Below are 21461 nucleotides of genomic sequence, written 5' to 3'. Positions count from 1 at the left end.
TACCGCATTGTCTTATGAAAACCTGCTGCCTGTTTCTAGGCAACCTGATCAACGGAAATCTCAGGTTTATACAATTTTCATTTGGGGAACATAAAGGTTAAATGACTGTAATGGGAGTGTTTTAAACAAACCCACCTACTCTCCCTCTCACTGAACAGGGCTGACAGCTCCGTTTAATTCTGCTCTGTCTTTGCTGCTGGTGTTTTGGGCAGCAATGACTGTTTGAGTGTCAACCACCTGCTGGGTTAATGGTGAGTGTTCCCCAAGGCCAGGGGCCATGGCATACACACTCTCTGGGGGACCCCGGCCTGTCCTGGGCATCTGAAGACAGGGAAGGCAGCAGTTAACAGTTAACAGCAGGGAACCTGGCCAGCCTGCCCTGAAGGCCTCTTGAAAGACTTCTCAGGACCAGGAAGCCTGTCCAACTCCCCCCCATGCCCTCCCCACCTCCTGAGACTCAGCCACTTAATTCAATGATTCTGATGTGCGGGAACTCAACAGGGCAGGCAAGTGCTAGGCTTTGGGGACCCGAAGATAAATAAGAAAAGCCCCTACCTCTCTGAGAGCTCTCATTGTATTGAAAAACAAGAGGCTCTGACTGCCTTATTCTCCTAAGATTAATGCAAGTACTCACACATCAACCTGCCCCTCTCCACTTCTGCGCTTGTCAGCCTCCCAAGCCTCTTGAGTTGGCCCTCACTGAGCCACCTTCCCCTGCTGTCCTCCCCCAGGCCCTGTGCAAGCCAGAGAGCTTGGCCTGAACAACCCGGGTTGTAGTCAGAACCCACCCAAACAGGGGAGAAACTGGTCCATCTTCTCGGTTCTAGTCACGTGCTTAGGCTACCTGGCCACACAGTCTGTTCCAGGTATCTACTGCTGAGCCCCAAACTGTCCCCAAACTTAATGGTTTTGAGCAACAATTTAGTCATCCTTCCTCAGGGTTCCGTGGAGTGACTGGCTCAGCTGGGCTCTTGCTGGTGGTCACATGGCGCTGTGGTCAGATGGTGGCTGGGGCTGAAGCCAGAGGAGGCCTCAACGAGGCTGGAGGCCCAAGATGGTTCCTTGCTCACATGGCAGGCAGTCACGCTGGTTCGGCCGGGTCTGCTGACGGGGCATCCACCGTGGCTCTCCATGGTGCCTGGTCTTGTCACAATATGGCGGCTGAGTCCCAAGAGGAAGTGTCCCAAGCACAAGCATCCCAAGAGATGCAGGTGGAAGCTGCAAGGCCTCTTCTAACCTAGCGTGGGGACTCACAGTGTTCCTTCCCACACATTCTACTGGTGACACTGGGCCAGCCTCAAGTCTGCATAGGAGGAGGCTCTGCAGATCATCTTTGGAGACCAAGAGGTCAGTGAAGGGCAGGGAGCTGACAGGGCAGCAGGAGGTGTTCCTCACACTCTGGCTCTTGGATGGCTGGGTCCTTGGAGCAGTGGGCCCCTAGGGCTGCACTCACCACGGGGCAGAGGGCAGGGCATTAGGGCTCCCTTCCTGCAGCCCCAGAGGGACCTGCCTGGCTCCCCATGGTCCTCTAAAACAAAACAAGTATGATGCCGATGGGACCAGGGCTCTTGCTGCAGGCGTTTTGGCCCCGCCTCCTAAGACCTTCCCTTGAGGAAGGGCCCCTCCCAGTCTGTCCCTGAGTCTCCTGCATCCACGGCTGCCCACAGTGGCTACCCACAGTGGCTGCTACTGCTACTGCTTCAAATAGCAACAGACCAGAGCAGTCTATTCAAGAGCAAGAGACACAGTGAGATGCTCCATCTGACTGAGCCCTTGTAAGAAGCCTCAGAGGCCGCTGATGACCACCTGCTCACACCAGAAAGACCCGGTCTCCGTTTTCAAGGTGCAGAGCTGGCAATGCCACAAGAGCACTCTCAACACCAGGGATGTGCCAACACCCCCAACAAAGTTGATGGAATTTGTTTTGAAAGTTTTTTCTCCCAATATGCTGCTTTGTTCCGCAAACTGGCTTTAAAAGAGAGGGTGTGGCTTCCTCATAGTCTCCAAGGTAATGGGTTCAGAATAATGACCTAGGAGCCCTCTTTAACCCCTGGATGCCTAGGGCAACAGCACGATCCTTTAGAGAATTAAACAAAGGCCTGAGGGCAGCATGGTCCCTGAGTCACTAACACTCTAGTCCTTGTTCCCCACTGGGTTGGGTGCCTCCTCCCATCAGCATCCACAGCAACTCAGCAAGGAGATTTGCTGTTTCTTTTTTTCTTTTTTTTAAGATGGAGTTTTGCTCTTGTTGCCCAGGTGGGAGTGCAATGGTGTGATCTCAGCTCACTGCAACCTCCGCTCCTGTGTTCACGCGATTCTCCTGCCTCAGCCTCCCAAGAAGCTAGAATGATAGGCACATGCCACCACACCCGGCTAAGTTTTTGTATTTTTAGTAGAGACGGGGTTTCTCCATGTTGGTCAGGCTGATCTCAAACTCCCAACTTCAGGTGATCCACCCGTCTCGGCCTCCCAAAGTGCTGGGATTACAGGCTTGAGCCACCACGCCTGGCCTTGAAGGTTTGCTGTTTCTAACTCCTTACTTAGGAATCATTTCAAGTTTATAGAAAAGTTGCAAGGACAGTATCCTTTACATTTTGTTACTTCTGCCTTATCATTAGCACATACTCCTGAGCCCTTATATCTATATGCAGGAATTTTATTTCCATTTGAGAGTAAGTTGCATACAGGATGGTATGCATTTCCTAAAGAAGAGGGTATTTTCTTATGTAGTCACAGACCAGTTACCAGTCTCAGGACATTTAGTGAATACAGTACTTTACCTTCCATATGCTTGTTTTGTTGGTGGACCCGATAAGGTCCTTTATATCTCTACATCCATCCTACGGAGCAGGAAACTGAGGCTCAGACTCAGATACCTTCCCTGTGGTGCAGACTAGTATCTGCGTGCAGGGCTGGGATGTTAATCCCGACCTGCCTATAGCCACAGACCAAGCCAGGAGAGGGGGTGCCGTGGTCCTGCGCGTCGCCCTTTCCCTAGCAGGGAATGCTGACAGCCCGGGGATGCTGAAGCTTCTGCAAGAACGGCTTCCCTGCAGCTGCTATGAGGAGCCATTCCCACCCAACGGATCCCAAGCCCTCGCAAGGTAAGCTCACCGCCCTGCTGTCTCTGGGGATGGTGGCTGCCCGTCTGAGGGGTACACCAAGCTTCGGGAAGTGAGAAGGCTTTTGTTTTTCCCTGGTCTCTGTACAAAAGAACCCAGTCAGCACGTGGCCTTGGTGCCCAGGGGGAAATCCAGGCCCTGGACCTGTGGCCTTGATGTGCTGTCCAGGACAAGGAAAGCCTATTTGGCCTGAAGAGGCCAGTGTTTGCAGCTTTAGTTCTCACTCTAAACAGGTCGTGTCTGAGGCAGTTTAGCCCTCCAGAGGGAGAGGCCTATTTCAGTGGATAAAATTCCCCAACGATGACAGAAAGGGGAGGGGACAGAGGGAGGAGAGGGCTTGGGAGGACATCCTGCAGCTTCTAGGGTGGGTACCTGTCCTCCTGTGGCGCTTCCTAACAGACACAGAGGCCTGGCCTGGTCTTGCCTCTGATCAGCTTGACCTCTTTCCCAGCCAGGTTCTGGTGGGTTCCAGGCCAACACTGTTTCTCCGAAGCTCCACGCTGACCCTCAGGCCCGGAGCCCTGCCCAGGGAGATGGTGAAGAGGAGCGGAGAGGCTACTCAAGTGTCAAGTGTCTTGCCTAGAGCCTCACAGCTACACAGATCTTGCACTGAGGCAGGAGGGGGTGAGCCCTACCTCCAGAGACCACATGTCACACATAGCGCTCCGCTGCCATTGAGTGGCCGCAGCCTTTCTTCTTCCTAGACACTGCTCTCTTGCCCCCTCTGCCAATCACAAGCCTTTCTGGAGACCCCACAGAAAGCAGGACACTCTGTAAGGCTCTTGCAGGTTCATAACCAAGATATGGGGAGACCTACCCTCAAGGAACTTACAAAGCGAGGAAGATAAACACAAAGCCAGCCCCTGATCAGAGTCCAACTCTCCTACTGGGTGCCTGCACAGCACCTGGCCCTGAGTCAGCCTCAGGAGCAGGACCCACTACAGAGCAAACAGGGCCCACAGCAAAATGACCACGAAGGGCCCTTCGGCCCACAATTACTAGGATTTGCAAGACAGCAACAAAGAGCAGAGCATTAGACCAGCAGTGGGGCCCTTCTGAGGGCAGGGCCAAGCGACGCCTCAGGAAGCCGGCACTGCTGAGAGAGCGCTATTGAATGAGTTGAAGAAAGAGGCCATGATGGAACAAGGTGGGGCGGGGTGGAACCCGCCGAGGGGAGGCGGAGTGGCCCGGGGAGGGAAACGCAGGGACCTTGGCTCTCCTCGGCTCTCCTTGTGCAGCTCCCTCTTGAGATGGGCATGCCAGCATCGCTCCCTGCGTGATCTTCAGACAGCCAGGTCACCTCTACTCAGTTCTAATATCTGCTCCAGGGTTTCAATTCCATCCAGTTGCTCTTCTTGCCCAGGGTCAGAGGCAGGATGAATTCCTGACTAGCTTGAGTATGTGGCCAGGTGACGGCAAGGCCTTAAGAAGCCATTTGGGGGGGGGGGGAGGGGGGAATTGGTGAGGCAGCAATTGCACCCGTGGAAATCCTGGCAGCTGCGCTGGGAAGCCCTGGGCCTTGAATCAGGCAGGGAAGGATCCCTAACCGCTCTGCAGTCCTTTTCCCTCCCTGGTACAAGCCCTTTTGCCCTCTGCAAACTCAGGTAGTCATATGGCTTGGATATTTGCCTCCACCCAAATCTCATGTTGAAATGTACTCCCCAGTGTTGGAGGCGGGGCCTGGTGGGAAGTGTCTGGATCATGGGGGTGGATCCCTTATGAATGGCTTGGGCCATCTGCCTGGTGATGAGTGAGCTCTTACTCAGAGTTGTCTGTAAGTGTGTGGCACGCCCGCACTCTCTCTTGCTTGCACCTGCTTTCCCCATGTGACGTGCCTGCTCCTACTCTGCCTTCCGCCACGAGTAAAAGCTCCCTGAGGCCTCCCCAGAAGCCCAGCGATGTTGGCACCATGCCTGTACAACCTGCCGAACTGGAAGCCAACTAAACCTCTTTTTAAAATAAATGATCCAGTCTCAGGTATTTCTTTATAGCAACGCAAGAATGGCCTAACACAGAGGCTTCCCAGCTGGTCACTGGGTATACTGCAAAGTGAGTGGAAGGGGCCCTCCCCCTCCCTTCCCCAGACATCATCATCAGGCACCGTCCCTGTGGACAGGGACCAGCGTGTGGTCAAGCACCAGGGGACGTACTTGTACATAACTTTTCTTGTTCTGTTGCAAAAAGGTCCTTGTGGATGTGGGACCCGCACATGCAGTCTACAGAGGAAGGGGCTACCATGCAAATGGAAATGGAGCTGCCAGCTTCGGTGGGGAAGGTAGGCAGCAGGAATGTCTACCTTCAAGGGCACATGCGTGTTATAAATGGCCCAGATCTGTTTGCAAAAGGCATTAAGACACCTATTGGATTTATAATCTTGACTCAGCAGGGTTACTCTGGGGAGAAAGGCACGCACTGTACTGAGTGCTATCCATCCTCATGCGTGTATAATGTTCATATATTACATAACATATACACAGAATGGCATGATATAAAGCAAAGCGCCTGGCACACCGAAGTCCTCAGAGAATGTCCACGGTTGTCAACTCCCTCACTGGATAGAGCCTCATTTCCACCGTGTGATGGCCTTACCAGGCTCATAGTTACAGCAGAAAAGAACACGGAGGCTCTGAGGAATGACTTCCCATGGATGGTTGCAAAGCACAGCCAGAATTCCATCGTGGACCCCCAGCTTCAAAACCCCTGCCCCCTCCTCTGGGTCTCTGGCTGCCAGCTCTCATGGCACAGCCCTTCCCCACGCCCTCCACCCAACCCTCAAGGCCTGTTTGGGTCTAGTTCACAAAGCCATTCCCGATTCTAGCTTCCACAATTGATCTCCTCATCACTTCCAGAATTAATTTCACCCACTGTTTCCTCTGCTCAGTGTTTTATTACAATCAGTGATGGTAAAGTGAAATAGGTCATAAACCAAAGATAAACATGAATCACCTACTATTTACCAAGCAGGGGCTGGGTGTGGACATGGAAATGAATGTGGCTGAGATATGGCGCTTCCCTCAGAGGTCCTCAGAATCTGGGCAATGGGTAGAGAGGAGCTGGTCCCCAGTATCACCTGAGATGCACCCCAATAACTGCAGCCCCCCCCACCCCACCCAGATCTGAGAGTGCGGGCCTAGTCTGTTATACAGCAGTCTAGCCTAGGGCTAAGGCTTTGGGCTTTAAATCTCCGATCTACTTGCTGGCTCTCTGAGCTGAGACCAGCTGACTAACTTCTTTGCACCTCAATTTTCTCATCTCTAAAACAGTGACAGAAGTGCCTACTCCATAGGGCTCTCGGAGCTAATCCTATAAAGTGCTTGCACTGGATAAAGTTGGCTGAGTCACACCTTGCCCTCTCCACATGGAGCCTAGGTGAGTGCCTTTGAAGGTGATGAAGTCAGTTCACATCTGTGTTCACTTAAATCCCAGACTGGGGAGTGAAAAGGCAGAGAGAGAGCAGCAGCCTCCCCAGCACAGCAGACTCTTAGCACACAGTCACTGCCTTTCTCCTTAGCCCTCCCTGCACCTGCCAGCCAGGTAGGTCCCATCTCCCTGCTTTCATCAGCAGGATGTGCAAAGTGAGCTTCCCAGGCCACACTATTTGGGGAAAAAGCTGATGGTGGCAGCAGCAGCTGTCCTCCTTTTCACTTCTGGGAAGCTGCAAGGACATTTCAAAGTGGAAAGAAAGCTCAGCCTCCAGCAGGTGCTCAGGTTCCGCCCCAAGGCTGGGGGAGTGCTTACCCCAGGGCACGGTTGGCTGGGCCACAGTCCCTGTACAGGGCCTAACTTCATTCATTTAAAAGAAGGAGAAAATAAAATAAAAGGTACGGCTTGAGCCTGCTTTTCTCGGCAGAGCAGCCGAAAGAGGAGGGCAAAGGAAGAACCAGGGACAGAACTCCCAGGCCCTGGGAAAACTATAGTGAAACTAGCAGAGAAATTGGCAAGAGTCCAGGCAAGAGACACGCTGCTCTGGGCTTGGTCTCTGCAGCTGCACAAGGGCGCAGACTGTTCATGCCCTGCCTTTTCTGCTCGGGGAAGAGGCAGAAGAGAAGGGGGAGCAGCCCCTTCTAATGGTCTCCATGCTCCCCTCTCATGACCCTGCGCCCTGGGGGTGGTTTAGGGGAACAACGGCAGCAGCACGTTCAGAAAAGCCCAGAGGCGCTGGGTGCCGAGACACTGAGGGGACAGACCACTGCCCTCCCTGGCCCTGCCTACACTAGCATCGTCAGAGGACAGATGAAGGGCAAGTGAACCACTCAGGCAACTGGGAGGCCACTCCCTGCAGGCCAAATTACTTCTGCCTAAAGAGCAACAAACATTTACCACCAAACCATCCGGCTGCCCCCAACACACTAATCACTCTGCTCTCATTAACACAGCCTGTACACAAACAGCATGTGCATGCGCTTGCGTGTGTGCTGCGTGGGGGGCAGGATCTCTCCCTCTCCCACGTAAACACCAGATTCATTTATTAAATGCCTCTCTGGCATTTCCTTTTTTGCCTTCATCCCGCTTGTTTAATATTGCATTTGACATTCTCATTTTATAAATGGCAACAGCAGAATGGATGGCTAAAATTAGCTTACGAGTGAGAATGATGCTACAAATAGGATCGTGAATACAGAAGCCTAGTTAATTCCACCCACAGTCCCCGCCCCCCTTCCCCACACACAAATACACCCACCACTTTTGGGCTAGTTCCTGACTGAGCTGTCTTCAGGGCTGAGGAGGAGCAGCTGGGGCGGGGAGGGGGGCGGTGAGCCCAACCACTGGGCCCCCTGCCAGGTGGCAGGGTCCAGAAGCCAACCCTAGCCTGGGGCTGGCCTCCATGGATGGGCTGGTCATAGCACTGCAGCCCGAGACCAAGAGGACAGCTCAGGACTCTCCTCCCTTCTTATCCTCCTGCCCTTCCCTCTCCAGAATCCCCTGTTCTGAGTCCATCCCCCAGGTATGCCTTGGGCTGAAGGGTAGTAGGCCTGAGACCTCACTAGGCTTTGCTCTTAGAAGTGGACTTTTTTGGAACCTTGCTAAAGGATGAGTCAGGTGAAGGGTACTCAGCTTTTCCAGGACCTAGAAAATCACATCTCTGGGCTCCTCCTGCTTTGGGAGGTGCACCACCCCCTTTCCTAGGACTGTCCCCAGAAGCACTGAGAGTGCTCACTTCATAATCTCCATCCCTGTCCCGTACACTCAGGACCCAGTCCTGGCCAGGTCCTGCACACTTGCATTTCATTGCCTTAAAATCTGCTGAGGACCTCCTTACCTGCTCACTCCATATTTGCTCAGTGAAATAATTCTAAGAATGATGGCGATGATGACAGTGGTGAAAAGATCTGTCACTCCGATAGAGCATGCTATGGCCTGGCTCTGTTCCAAATCCCTTACAAGTCTTAAGTCACAGCACTCTCCCAGGTAGGCATTACCACAACCTATTTTACAGAAAGGAGGGCCACAGAGCCAAAACATGGAAGTAATTTGCCCAGGGCCACAAAGCTAGGAAGTGGGAGGTTTCTGGGGACTGGGGACTTGAGACACCTTCTACCAGGAAGGCCTTCCTGGTTGACAGCACACTGCTCTGACCATTGTGTCACTCCCCACCTGGGGGCTTCCCATAAGAATGAAAGCACTGATACTCTCCACAGGCTGCTGTCCCTAAACCCTGTGCCTGTTTGGGGCACCCCCTTTCTACTCTGCCCCTAAGAATGTGTGCTCAATAGTGAAACTGGCTGACCATTTGGCTAAATGCCTTTCGTTGTACCCCTATAGACAAGGAGCACCCTGACTGGGCCTGCTCTGGGCTAGATCAGTTCAGTCCAGGAGTCAACAAGCTGTGGCCAGCAGGCCAAACCCAGCTGCCATGAGTTTTTGTAAATAAGCTGTATTTGAACGCAGCCACGCCCCTTCATTTGCATATTGCCTGGACTGTTCAAGCTGCAACGGCAGGGCTGAGTTGATGTGACAGAGACTCTCTGGCCCTTTACAGAAAATTTGCTGGCCCCTGGCTTAGGCCCAATGGGGGAAACTTGAAGTTACCAAGGGCTGGTTCCTTCAAGGCTACCTAATCACATACCCTCCAACAGAAGAGGCCGAGGCCTCCCACGGCAAGCTATCAAATCAGGGCTTTATATGAGCTGCAAAAGGCAGCCATCCTCAACCTTCCGATTTCCCAAGGAGGAAACCGGTGCTGACAGGTAGGGCACTCGCCTGTGGTCACAGAATCACCAGCGGTGGATCTGGGATTCAGACTCCGTTTCCAAAGCTCTCTCGGTGCCTCTAAGTGACCCAGCAGGTCCCAGCTTGGGGACAATGACACGTGCACCTCACTTAGGAGAATGGAGCCCTTTCCAACAGGTGCATGCCTCACGTGTCTTCCGCAAGCAACTCTCCAGGGCCTGCACTCAGAGGGGAGTGGCAGTCCCCGGCACTGAGAGCTTCCTCTGGGAGATCTTCAGAAATCTGGTCTATTTGACCACAGAGGGAGTATGGAGTGGAGCCAACAGCACCAGACTAGGGGCCCAGGTGCCAGGCCTGGCTTGGCCCCATGTGGCCTGGCTCCATACTCCCTTCATTCCCAAGTCCCTTCCTTCTGATGATGGCTAGGCAATTTATAACCCACAATGGCCACATTATCTGTCATTAGCGGTGGCCCTTGCCTGGTGCTTCTCAGACTTTAATGTGCACACCAATCACTGGGGATTTGTCAGCATGCAGATTCTGACTCGGTAGGTCTAGGGTGGGACCTGGGACTCTGCATTCCTAACCAGTTCCTAGGAGCTGCCAAGGCTGCTGGACCACGCGTTGACTACCAGCATCCAGACCTCTCATTCCAAGACAAGGGACAACCAAAGTAGCTGTATCCATGAGTTACCCAGCAAATTTTTATAAATCCCGTTACCTTAAAGGAGTAAGAAAAAGGACTATTTAAAGCAGGGGTGTGGCTGGGGGCTCACACCTGTAATCCCAGTACTTTGGGAGGCAGAGGCAGGCGGATCGCTTGAGGCCAGGAGCTCTAGACCACCTGGCCAACATGGTGAAATCCTGTCTCTACTAAAAATACAAAAGAAATTTAGCTGGTAGCTGGCCGTGATGGTGCACACCTGTAATCCCAGCTACCTGGAGGCTGAGGCATGAGAATCGCTTGAAGGAGGTTGCGGTGAGCCAAGATCATGCCCCCTGCTCTCCAGCCTGGGTGACAGAACAAGACCCTGTCTCCAAATAAAGAAAAGCAGGGGGATGTCCAAGGGCCACATTGAAAGAACTGTCTTCAGCTGTACATAAAATACACTAACCCTAAAGACAGCTGATGGGCTTAAAAAAAATCTCATAATGTTCTAAGAAAGTTTATGAATTTGCCTTGGGCTGCATTCAAAGCCATCCTGGGCTGCATATGGTCCATGGCTTGTGGGCTGGACAAGCCTGATTTAAAGTAATCCTGCAGTAGTATTGCATGAAGCAAATAAAAACTCTTTGATATTCACCCACTGTATAAATCCATATTTTTCAAATATTAGGTTTGCCTAAATGGGTAGCAAGGTATAATGAGAACAGAGAGCTTGGAGCCAGAACGACACAGATTCAAATCCCAGCTCTGCCCCTTAGAACTGTCCCACCATGGAAGATCCACTGCTGCTGAGCTGTAGTGAACTCACCCTCTGCAAAATAAGATGAGGACCTCTGCTCAGGATATTGTGAAGACAAAAGGAGACAGCGCACACGTAAAGCATGGTCCCAGCGCCTATAAGCGCGGATTCCTTCCTGTTGAATCAGGTGGGAGGAAAGGCTCTACCTGAGATGCCCTCGTCCCAGGCACCTTTCAGACTGGACCCAAGCTCCCACCCAGCGAGGGTGGTGATGCCTCCCCAACATCCTTTCAAGCTGGAGGCTGCACTAGGCCTCTGCGGATGCCTGGAGGTGGCTCCTGTCAATTCACACCTCCCTTCCTGCTGCTGCCCGGCTCATCAGGAGGCCGCTTGAAGGCTGGGCTCTGGCGACTCATCAAGCAAGTGTTCCTGCTGGCTCAGGGGCTGCTTCAATCAGGGAGACGCCACGGGAGGCATTATTAGCTGCACCCGCACTGAGGCACACAGAGTAGCCAGGGAGGAGCCCCTCTCTGGAGGGTCACGAGGCAGCTCTGTGCATGCATCTGTGCGCGTATATTGATAAAGAGCCACATCTGCATTTCTCTCTGGCTTGGAGGGCTTGTATGTTTGGCCCTGAGCTTGGGTGGCAGTCAGCTCCTGGCCCATGCTCGTCACTTATCTGTGTCTGTGGAGTGGAGGAAGAGGCATGGAGATTGGGACCTCTAAAACCGAAGCGTGGTCCTTCTCCCTAGCTGGGAACCTGGCCTGTCTCCGCTGCTCTTCTCCTAGGAGAACATGGAGCCACATGGGTCACAACATAGCTGACTGCGAAAGGATGGTCAGTGGAAGAGGGCCTGTGGCCCAGCTACATAACCTTGAAAGTCCCTTTCGGCCTGAAGAGGATGCACAGCCTGAAGGGTACAAATGTGAGCTTTGGAGTCTAGCTTTCTGGGCTTGAATTCTGGGGCTGCCATTTGCTGACCATGTGACCTTCGGCAAACTGCTTAACCTCTCTCTGCCTCGCCTTGCCAATCTGTAAATGGGAAGAATGATTAAAGAGTAAGTGAAAATCAAATGAAATCAGATGCTTGATGCATAAAGTGTTTAGCAGAGTATGCAGTTTGTACCGCCAAATGTCAGCTATTTGTGGGATCCTTGTATGTGCAAGTGTGTCATGCGGGGTCTTTCTGAGCATCCTCCTGCCACCCACCCCCACCCAGAGATGACCTCCTTCAGCCAGGGTCTACATGGGGAATGAAGGGAAGGGTTCCTGTGATCTCCACTTCCCAACGACAGCCATCCTGGTCCCCTGTAGGTAGAAGGACTCATCCCTGCTCCTGGTCCTTCTGCATGGTAGAAAAGGACCTCCATTTAAAAAATGCCCAGGAAGAGACTCCCCAACCCAATTAGATGGGAAATGGCTTTGGGAACTATAATGGACCTCACAAACACATGGTCCTTCCATGAATCCTTTATTTTGTCCACAATTATTTACACAGGGTCTACTTAGTGCCAGGCATATGCGATTGAATCGGAAGACCTGGATTCAATCACAGACCTATGTCTGTGAATAATCTGCAGTAAGACGTTTCCTATCTGTGAATAGGAAAAACTCATAGCTCCAATATGTACCAGGGGGTGCAGCTGTCTGCCACTTCCTGCCAGATGCCCAGAAAGACTGTGAGGGTTGGAGGAGATGGGTCTGTGGTTTCACAGCACAGTCCTGTTTATGAAACACTCCTATGCACGTTCTAACAATCAGCCGTGTTCCTGCTTGGCAGTCTCTGAGTTTTCCGTTTTTCCAGATCTCTCATTTGAATTCTGTCCATACCCCAGTTTAAACTCATTTCCTTTTCTTTAGGCCTGAGAAGTAGAAACCAGTATCACAAAATCCAAAACAATTCAGGAGACAGGCTTCTCTACCAACACCCTTTAAATTCCACCCTCCTTCAGAGGAGGGGAACTGCCTTGAGAAATATCTCTCAACGAAAGCACGTGGATGATGGCAAGGATAATGGCAAGAGCTAACATGGATCATGTTTGCACCCTGTGCAGACACTGTGCTGGGACCTTTGCTCATGGTACATCACCCAGTCTCTAACAACCCAATGAGGCAGTATCCCCAGCCCTGTCTTACTGGAGCTTAGTGAGACTCAGTGTTCTACTGCAAAGCCCTCCCCCAGAGCCTCTAAACTCCCCACTTTGGAGCTCGACACTGGGGCTGTGCTGGGAACGTGGACCAACACCTCCAAAGCCTGTGATCCTAACCAGTCTTCCCCTGACTTCTTCCTCTTCTGTGTCTACTTCCATCTTTGCTCATTCTCTTGAAGAGCAATGACTAGCCCCAGATTCAGAGGCACCTACAAACCCTTACACCAAAAACCCGGTCATGTGCACCTGACATAGTCAACCTCCACCTGGGTGGAAGAGAAGGCAATATCTGTGAAATTGGCTTCAAGCCAGACCATGGCTGCTATTTCTGGGGCAGAAGCTCTACTTCCTGATTGCTGCCTAAGTCATCTGGGGATTCACCCTCCCACCCACAAGCTCCAACAGGTGCCTATACAGTTCATTTGGCACCAGTAAGCTCAAGACCTATGCTCCTTCACTCTCTGGGTAGCCTGGGGCCAATCCCCTGGGCCTCAGTTTCCCAGGATCAAGCCTTTCCCCATCTGTGTCTCAGGTTCATTTCAAAGCCTGTCAATAGTAAAGAGCTATACATATGCATTCAAGGTGACACACGGAACAGTGTCTTGCCGGTCCATATCTGGCCTTTCCTGGTGAACCCTTTAGTCTTGGCAGGACAGGAATGGCACCTGCCAGTACTCTCTGCTGCCTCTTCTGTTCTCCACTGCCCAGCAGCCTTAGTGGAGTCTGTCGATGGCATGCTCTGGCTAGGATAAACAAGGCATCCGGGCACGGGATGCAGGTTTCATTTACGTCCTCTGTCTCTCTTATTTCAGAAACAGCAAGTAGTAGTCAGGTACAGTGGCTCATGCCTGTAATCCCAGAAGTTTGGGAGGCCAAGGTGGGTGGATCGCTTGAGGTCAGGAGTTCGAGACCAGCCTGGCCAACATGGCAAAACCCCATCTCTACTAAAAATACAAAAATTAGCTGGGCATGGTGGTGCACACCTGTAATCCCAGCTACTTGGGAGGCTGAGGCAGGAGAATCGCTTGAGCTCGGGAGGCAGAAGTTGCAGTGAGCCAAGATTGCACCACTGCGCTCCAGCCAGGGCGACAGAGCAAGACTCCGCCTCAATTAAAAAAAAAAAAAAGGCAAGTAGTAACCTACAAGAGAAAAGTACCAACTGTAAACTTGTGCTGACATTTGGGGAGCAGAGAAAGCTTATGAGGGAACCTGTGTTATTCCTCCACATTTATCTCCCCCCTACCATTTTAATGTCTGAGCTGATGCCTCCAACATACAGTATGCAAAAAAAGAGTATTTTCATTTTAGATGCATATGATGGCAAGGAACAATATGAACAATATTATTTTAGTGCCCTGGGAAAAAATTAGCAAGTCAAATATTGAATCAGGCCTGTAGCACCACATGCTAAGCAGATTGCTTTGATCTTATCCACACTAAAAGCTCTATTATTGAATTTAAAGCTGGTGAACACATATCAGACCAATATACAACGCATGTCTGAATGCATGTTTCAGAAGCGAGAAATGTTTCGACAAAAGGAAGAAAATATTAAAGTTACAGCTGCAATTGAAACACAAATTTGCCTTCCCTTTTCTCTTGAGGCTGGAGGTACTCGTGGCCAACCAAAATGTTGTTGCTCCAAAAGACCTGCTGATAGTTCCAGAAACACCTGCTAAGCTTCTATTTTTCTGGAACCAACAAAGAAGGGAATTCTCACCCCCCTACTCAATCTGAAGAAAGGAATTTGAGACTTTGAGGGCGCACAAGCTATGCATGGTATGGCGCCCTCTGGTGGCCATTTATCTGGGAGGCCTACCTGGCTTCCTAAACTTAAAATAATCCAACCTCCCTTCCTCTTGAGGCTGCTGTGGCAGAAAAAGAAACTTTAAAGAGCCAAAGAAACAGAAGGAAGCAGCTGATCATGAGGGCAGAAATTAACTGATGGCAAGGGAGGGAATGTTAATTTTCCAGCAGGACCCAAAGAGAAAAATAGTTTGGTGCAGTAAACTTCCTATCTAGGATATACTCCTCAAAAGCTGTATAGCAAAAGCATATCCAAAGCCAGGTGTCACCCGAAGAATTGCGTGAACCTGGGAGGCAGAGGTTGCAGTGAGCCGAGATTGTGCCGCTGCACTCCAGCCTGGCGACAAAGCGAGACTCTGTTCTCAAAAAAAAAAAAAAAAAAGAAATTCAGCCCCTCTGCCTGTTTTTGTAAAGTCCAAGAGTTAAGAATGATTTTTACATTTTATTTTTTTGAGACAGGGTTTCGCTTTGTTGTCCAGGCTGAAGTGCAGTGGTGTGATCATGGCTTATTGCAGCCTCAACCTCCTGAGGTCAGGTGATCCTTCCACCTTAGCCTCCCGAGTAGGTGGGGCTGCAGGTGCACTGCGCCCAGCTAATTTTTGTTCTTCTTTTTTTTTTTTTTTTTTTTTTTTAAGAGATGAGGTATGGCTATGTTGCCCAGGCTGGTCTCGAACTCCTGGCCTCGAGAGATCTTCCTGTCTTGGCCTTCTAAAGAGCTGAGATTACAGGTGTGAGCCACCATGCCTGGCCTGGTTTTTACATTTTAAGTGGTTAAAAAATTAATATTTTGTGATCTGTGAAAATTACATAAAGTGCATATTTTGGTGTCCATAATCAAAGCTTTATTGAAACAGCCCCACTCCTTCATGTATGCATTGCCTGTGGATGCTACTCAGCAGAACTGGGTAGTTGCAGTCAGTTGTACGGGTTGCAAAGATTAAAAGATTCATGACTTGGCCCTTTCTAGAGTTTGTCCACCCCAGTCTGAAACAACTGCTACTGTTCACAGGCCTGGACCCCGAGCATCTCGCCCCTTCCCGCCTCCCCCCCCCAACTCCAGCCTGATGATGGGCTGAAGCAGTTTGCAAGGCAGGGTGTACACCTAGAAGAAGCGGGCTTCCATTTCAGCACAGCCCTTACACACTTACCATTTTATTATTGATTTCATGGAAATGAATCTCACAGACTTTCTCCACAACATCTTCATTCTCAAAAGTGACAAAGCCAAACCCTAAAGGAAAAGAGAGAAGAAAAAACAAAGAGAGGCGGGGTGAGTTCAGTTCTGGCAGGCCCACACGTTTCTCTGAAGTCCTGTGGTCTCGACAGCCTCCTGGTCGGGGAGGGCGGGGGGTAGGTGGGCGGATCCTAGGGACGGCCTTGAGGTTAGAGGCAACGATTTCTAATTTGTACCCAGCACCCTTCCGACAGCGAGGAAAAGTTAATGATTTCACCCACATGCAGCGGGCACTGTGTGGTTTACATGTGCCCCGAAGCAAACAAGAAATTTACTTGTCTGTTATTTACAAGGGTCAGAGCCCCGAGGCTCGGTGCACCACAGTAGACGGGTGGGCTAAGGAGAGCCTCGTGGATCACTGCGGGGCCACGCTTGCCCTTTCTGCGAGCAGCCCCGGCCAGCCCTCGGGTCGGCCTCCAGACGGAGGCGGTTATTTGTCCTTTTCTTCCTGAATCACTTCCTCTAAAACCTCATCAGGACATCCTGAGGCCTGGAAGAAACGATTAAAAGTTTCGGGCCTCTGTTCTGTGCAGGCATCCTTTTTCTACTGCTGCTTCAAAAGCGCTGTGGATTTGGGGCAGTTTAAGACTGTTTGATGCCTGCTGTCAGCCCGTCAGCTATCCACTGTATTTACTCGGCTGGAGACCAGCTTTGCTAGACAAGCGGCACTGAAGAATTTTGGCAGGCGACTGCTGCTCAGTATCCTCAGTTCCTCTCCCTACCCTCCTGCCCCTTTCTTTCTTCTCTTTCCGTCCCCGACAGCGTTTCCAGCATGTGGCCTCATCTGCGACCCCAGTCAGTAAGTGCTGCTTTACCACATGGCCCCAAGCAGGGTGGCACCCACCTCGGATGGGATATAGCTGCCACGTGGTAGCACTAACATGGCGAGGGGCACAGGCAGTGGGGGCAGATGCACTGATGGGGAGACTGAGGCCTGCCTGGCTTCCAGTTCTCACTGTGCCTCTACTTTACGTTTAATCTGGAGGGGTCCCTTCTGATCTCTGAGCCTCAGCTTTTGTGCCTGCAAATACCCTGGGTCTCACACCTCCTGTCACAACCCAAATCGGGATTCACAAGGCTGTCTGCTGCCATCTGAATGTTTGTGCCCACCCCCGTCCTCTCAGATTCCCGTTGAAATCCAAACTCCAAAAGTGATGGTATTAGAAGTTCAAGTCTTCTCCTTGGCCCTTGGTCCCACTGATCGCCGCAGAGCTGGGAGGTGATGAGGTTGTGAGGATGGGGCCCTCATAAATGAAATTAGTGCCCTTAAAGAATGACAGAGAGCTTGTTTTTTCTCTCTACCATGCGAGGATGCAACAGGAAGGTGGCTGTTTGTACACAGGAGGCAAGCCCCTCCCAGAACGGACCACGCTGGGACTCCGCTCTTAGACTTCCAGCCTCCAGAACTGTGAGAAAGAAACTGTTTTTCATAGACCTCAGTACCTCATTATAGCAGCGCCAACTAAGACACTCTTCTCCCCAAAGGCCTGAACCTGGCTGAACACTAAGCCAGACACACCAAGCAAGAAGACAAGACCTGAACAGCTGTTCTAGCACCACTTTTTTATGATCACCGTGTTTCCAGTCAGTGAGTAAAATACAGGGGCTTCCTTTTCAAGCTCTGTGTCTAATTTGGGTCCCTGCAACACAAGATGGAGAGGGAATTTCTCAGGTCCCTCTGACTCTCATGCATCTGACTCTACCACCACCATCTTTTTTTTTTTCAGACAGAGTCTCACTCAGTCACCAGGCTCCAGGTTGGAGAGCAGTGGCACAGCCTCGACTCACTGCAACCTCCGCCTTCCGGGTTCAAGCAATTCTCCTGCCTCAGCCTCCCCAGTAGCTGGGACTACAGGCACGCGCCACCACGCCCAGCTAATTTTTTTGTATTTTTAGTAGAGACGGGGTTTCACCATTTTGGCCAGGATGGTCTCATTCTCTTGACCTTGTGATCTGCCACCTCGGCCCCCCAAAGTGCTGGGATTACAGGCGTGAGCCACCGTACCTGGCCTCACCACCATCTTCTAAGGAACACCAGGGCACAGGGAGCTGATGTGTGGCGCTCCTATAGCATAGCTCCTGCAGGGACTAGCAGATTCTTTGGTAAGAGAATAAAAAAGGCCACTCTGTGCTCTCAAACCATTTACAGTAAAACAGAGGGCCAGGACCACCACACACAGCAATCATGATCTTTGGTATGTCATTCGCTACCACCACGCATCAAACACTGGGCCAATGCTCCAGCATACCCAGTTCAGCCCATTGTAGACACCTAAGGCAGCAGCAGACATACCAAAGAGTAGACAGAAGCATCTGCTGGAGGGGCTCAAAGATGGCAAGTTTCTCCCAGTGTCACCTGTAAGAGCAAGGTTCTCAGCTACCTCAGAGGCCTGAAGCAGGCATCCAACGTGTTATATTGTTTGAAATGTGGTCCAAAAAAAACCTTCCACCAGGTTTATGCGGCCCCATGTCTGCTAACCCGGGTCCTTTGAGAGAAAGCTACTGGGAACACTATCCTATTCCCCCTCTTTGGGTGGTCTCCTCCTCCTTGGCCCTTGGTCCCACTGATTGCTGCAGAGCTGGAGAAGACCCACAGTGACACTGTCGCCCCACACCACTTCTCTTCGGGCACTCCTTTAAGCACTTTCAGTTTCCTGAGGGCATTCAGCTCACCCTACTGGGGTATGTCTCAAGAGTTCTGGGTTGGGAGGAGCCTTAAAAACATCAGGTTAAATGGGCGCGGTGGTTCACGCCTGTAATCCCAGCACTTTGGGAGGCTGAGGTGGGCGGATCACCTGAGGTGAGGAGTTCAAGACCAGCCTGACCAACATGGAGAAACCCCATCTCTATCAAAAATACAAAATTAGCCCCATGATGGTGCATGCCTGTAATTGCAGTTACTTGGGAGGCTGAGGCAGGAGAATCGCTCGAACCTGGAAGGCGGGGCTTGCAGTGAGCCGAGATTGCGTCATTGCCATCCAGCCTGGGCAACAAGAGAGAAACTCGGTCTCAAAACACAAAACAAAACAAACAAACAACACATCAGGTTAAAACTCCCAGCCAGTCACAGACCCCTGAAGCACACAGTCAGGGGATTCATCTTTTTGGTTAATCCCTTTCTCTCCCTCTCCCTTACCCTCCTAGGGCCCAGATCCTAACTGTCCCCAAGAGAATGGATTAAGAGCCAGCACCCTTCCGAAATTCCACAGGGAGGGAGGGGCGGCACTGCGGGGGGGCCGCAGAAATTGGCTAGCGTGACTTCAAGCCAGAGCACCCTGCATGAGGATGATGCCGGGGTCTTGCTCTCTAAGAGTCCTCAGGACGGAACAGGCCCCTAACATGCACTAAGTGCTGAGTGAATGACTGAATGAGCCATTTCTGCTCCTCCAGGGTCTCAGCATCTTGCTAATCCACTTGAGTCACTGCTTTGCCTCAAGACTGATTCCGCTCTTCCTTCTGCATTTACCAGCTGCCACCTGTGCTAGGCATTGTGAAGGACATGGAGATCAACAAGGCAATGGCCCTCTGCCTGCACAATTCACCAAGAGGCACGAGTCAGGGAATCCCAAGCAGGGAGAGCCTCTCCCTCCCACCCCTCGCTTCCAGCCTGCGGCACACTCTGGGTCTCATCTGTCTTTGAAGGTCACCCTCCGCCCCGGCCCCCATGCCCAGGCACCCTGCAAATAAAACAAGCCAGGATAGATTAGTTTTTAGGAGACGTCACTGCTAATTAGGACAAGTGTAGTAGGTCTAATAGTGGCCCTCCAAACATATATCCACATCCTAATCCCTGGAATTTATGAATGTGACCTTATTTGGAAAAAGAGCTTTTGCAAATGTAATTTAATTAAGAATCTTGAGAAGAGATTATCCTAGATTTAGGGTGGGCCCTAAATCCAATGACAGGTGTCCTTAAAAGAGAAACAGGGGGCCGGCACAGTGGCTCACGCCTGTAATCCCAGCGTTTTGGGAAGCTGAGGTGGGCGAATCATGACGTCAAGGGATCAAGACCATCCTGGCCAACATGGTGAAACCCTGTCTCTACTAAAAATACAAAAATTAGCCGGGTATGGTGGCACATGCCTGTAGTCCCAGCTACTCGGGAGGCTGAGGAAGGAGAATCATTTGAACTGGGGAGGCAGAGATTGCAGTGAGCCGAGATCGTGCCTCTGTACTCCAGCCTGGCTACGGAACAAGACTTCGTCTCAAAAAATAAAAAAATAAAAAAAAAACAAAAGGAAAGAAAAGAAAAGAGAGCGAAACGGGATTTTTGGGACACAGAGAAAGACAGAGAAGAAAGCCATGTAAAGACAGAGGTCGGCAGAGAATAGTACAGCCACAAACCAGGGACTCCTGGAGCCACGAGAAGCTGGTCTTCCAGAGCAAGGAACGACTGTCCCCCAGAACCTCTGGAGGGAGGGCAGCGCTGGCTTCCAGAACTGTGAGGCAAGAAATTTCTATTGTTTTAAGCCACCAAGTTTGTGGTAATTTGTTGTGGCAGCCACAGAAGACGAATACAGCAAGGTTCTAGGTTTCGGCTGCTCCCACACCCCACACAGGAGGGCCACACGCGACCTCCTCCCACCAGGCCTGCTGACTCGGCCAATCGTGCTGCTCTGGACGGAAGACAGGAGAGAGTACAAAACCCATGCTGGCTATGGGGAAAGAAAATGAAGTCAGTGCCACCAGTGAAGGGCACTGCTCCACGAGCCAGAGGACAGTCTGGTTGAAAGCCATCTTGCAGCTAGGCACACACACTTGATCCCAGAATACACACCAGGGTAAGTCAAGTCACCATGGCAGGCCATAGCCAAGTCTCCTGCCATGGAAGCTGCTTTCCTGCTGCAACCCAACTCCTTCCTGGTCCACTGCGCCCTAGTCTCCCACTCTGAGATAGGAAGAAGGGCTACTCAGCTAGGAGCCAGGAATTAAAATGCAGACTGTTACACAGGGAAGGTCGGAGCAAGACTCAGGGCATCATTTCCAATTCTGACTCTGATGTTCTCCCTGCTGGTCCTTTTCCTAACCCCACAGGATGCAAAAATCAAGTATCACAAAAATGATTTTCCTGATTAAAGGAGATAGCCTGGATTTCTAGCCTATGTACCCTGGATGCATAACAATTCAGAGATGTCAAGACTCATTTGCAGCATTTTAAAGACCTATATCGCTTCAACATCTCTGTCTGTTTGGTCCGAGCAGAGAAAACAAACTTGATTATGTCTAAAATATTTATTTATTCCATTTGAGGAAAGCAAAGTAGAAAACACTTAATTATCAGTAAGTGTTATTCCTTAACATATAATCATTCTTTTCATAGATGCATTATCGTTTACAACGAGTTAGTAACTTAGTGGTGAATAAGTCCCAAAATAAATTAAAATGGACAGTGAAGCACAAAAACAGTGGGGTCAGAAATTTGGGATAGAGTGTTGGGTGGGAAAAACCCTTCTGGTATCAGAGTCTTCTTTTCTGAAATAAGTATTTTATTGTGGTAAAATATACATAAAATTTACCATCTTAAGCTTTTTTTTTTTTTTTTTTTGAGATGGAGTCTTGCTCTGTCACCCA

At 51.0% G+C, this 21461-nt stretch overlaps 1 protein-coding gene across 10 annotated transcripts in view; it reads right to left on the bottom strand.

Moving 5' to 3' along the window:
- The window catches only part of MSI2 (musashi RNA binding protein 2), a 435580-nt gene that overhangs the window by 73503 nt on the left and 340616 nt on the right, over positions 1–21461 (bottom strand). For all 10 annotated transcript variants that reach the window (XR_004269439.1, XR_004269440.1, XM_032279293.1 and 7 more), the window contains exon 8: positions 15805–15887. Coding sequence is in view for 8 of the 10 variants with exons in the window: in XM_032279293.1 (XP_032135184.1) it covers positions 15805–15887 (83 nt within the window). In the remaining 2 variants the exon portion in view is untranslated. The remainder of the gene's footprint in view (positions 1–15804; positions 15888–21461) is intronic.

This window comes from Sapajus apella, unplaced genomic scaffold (assembly GCF_009761245.1).
Source record: "Sapajus apella isolate SASKATOON/1434 unplaced genomic scaffold, GSC_monkey_1.0 scaffold12, whole genome shotgun sequence".
Taxonomy (NCBI): domain Eukaryota; kingdom Metazoa; phylum Chordata; class Mammalia; order Primates; family Cebidae; genus Sapajus; species Sapajus apella.
Note: the sequence above shows the minus strand (reverse complement) of the source record. Positions and strands in the feature narration are given on the sequence as shown.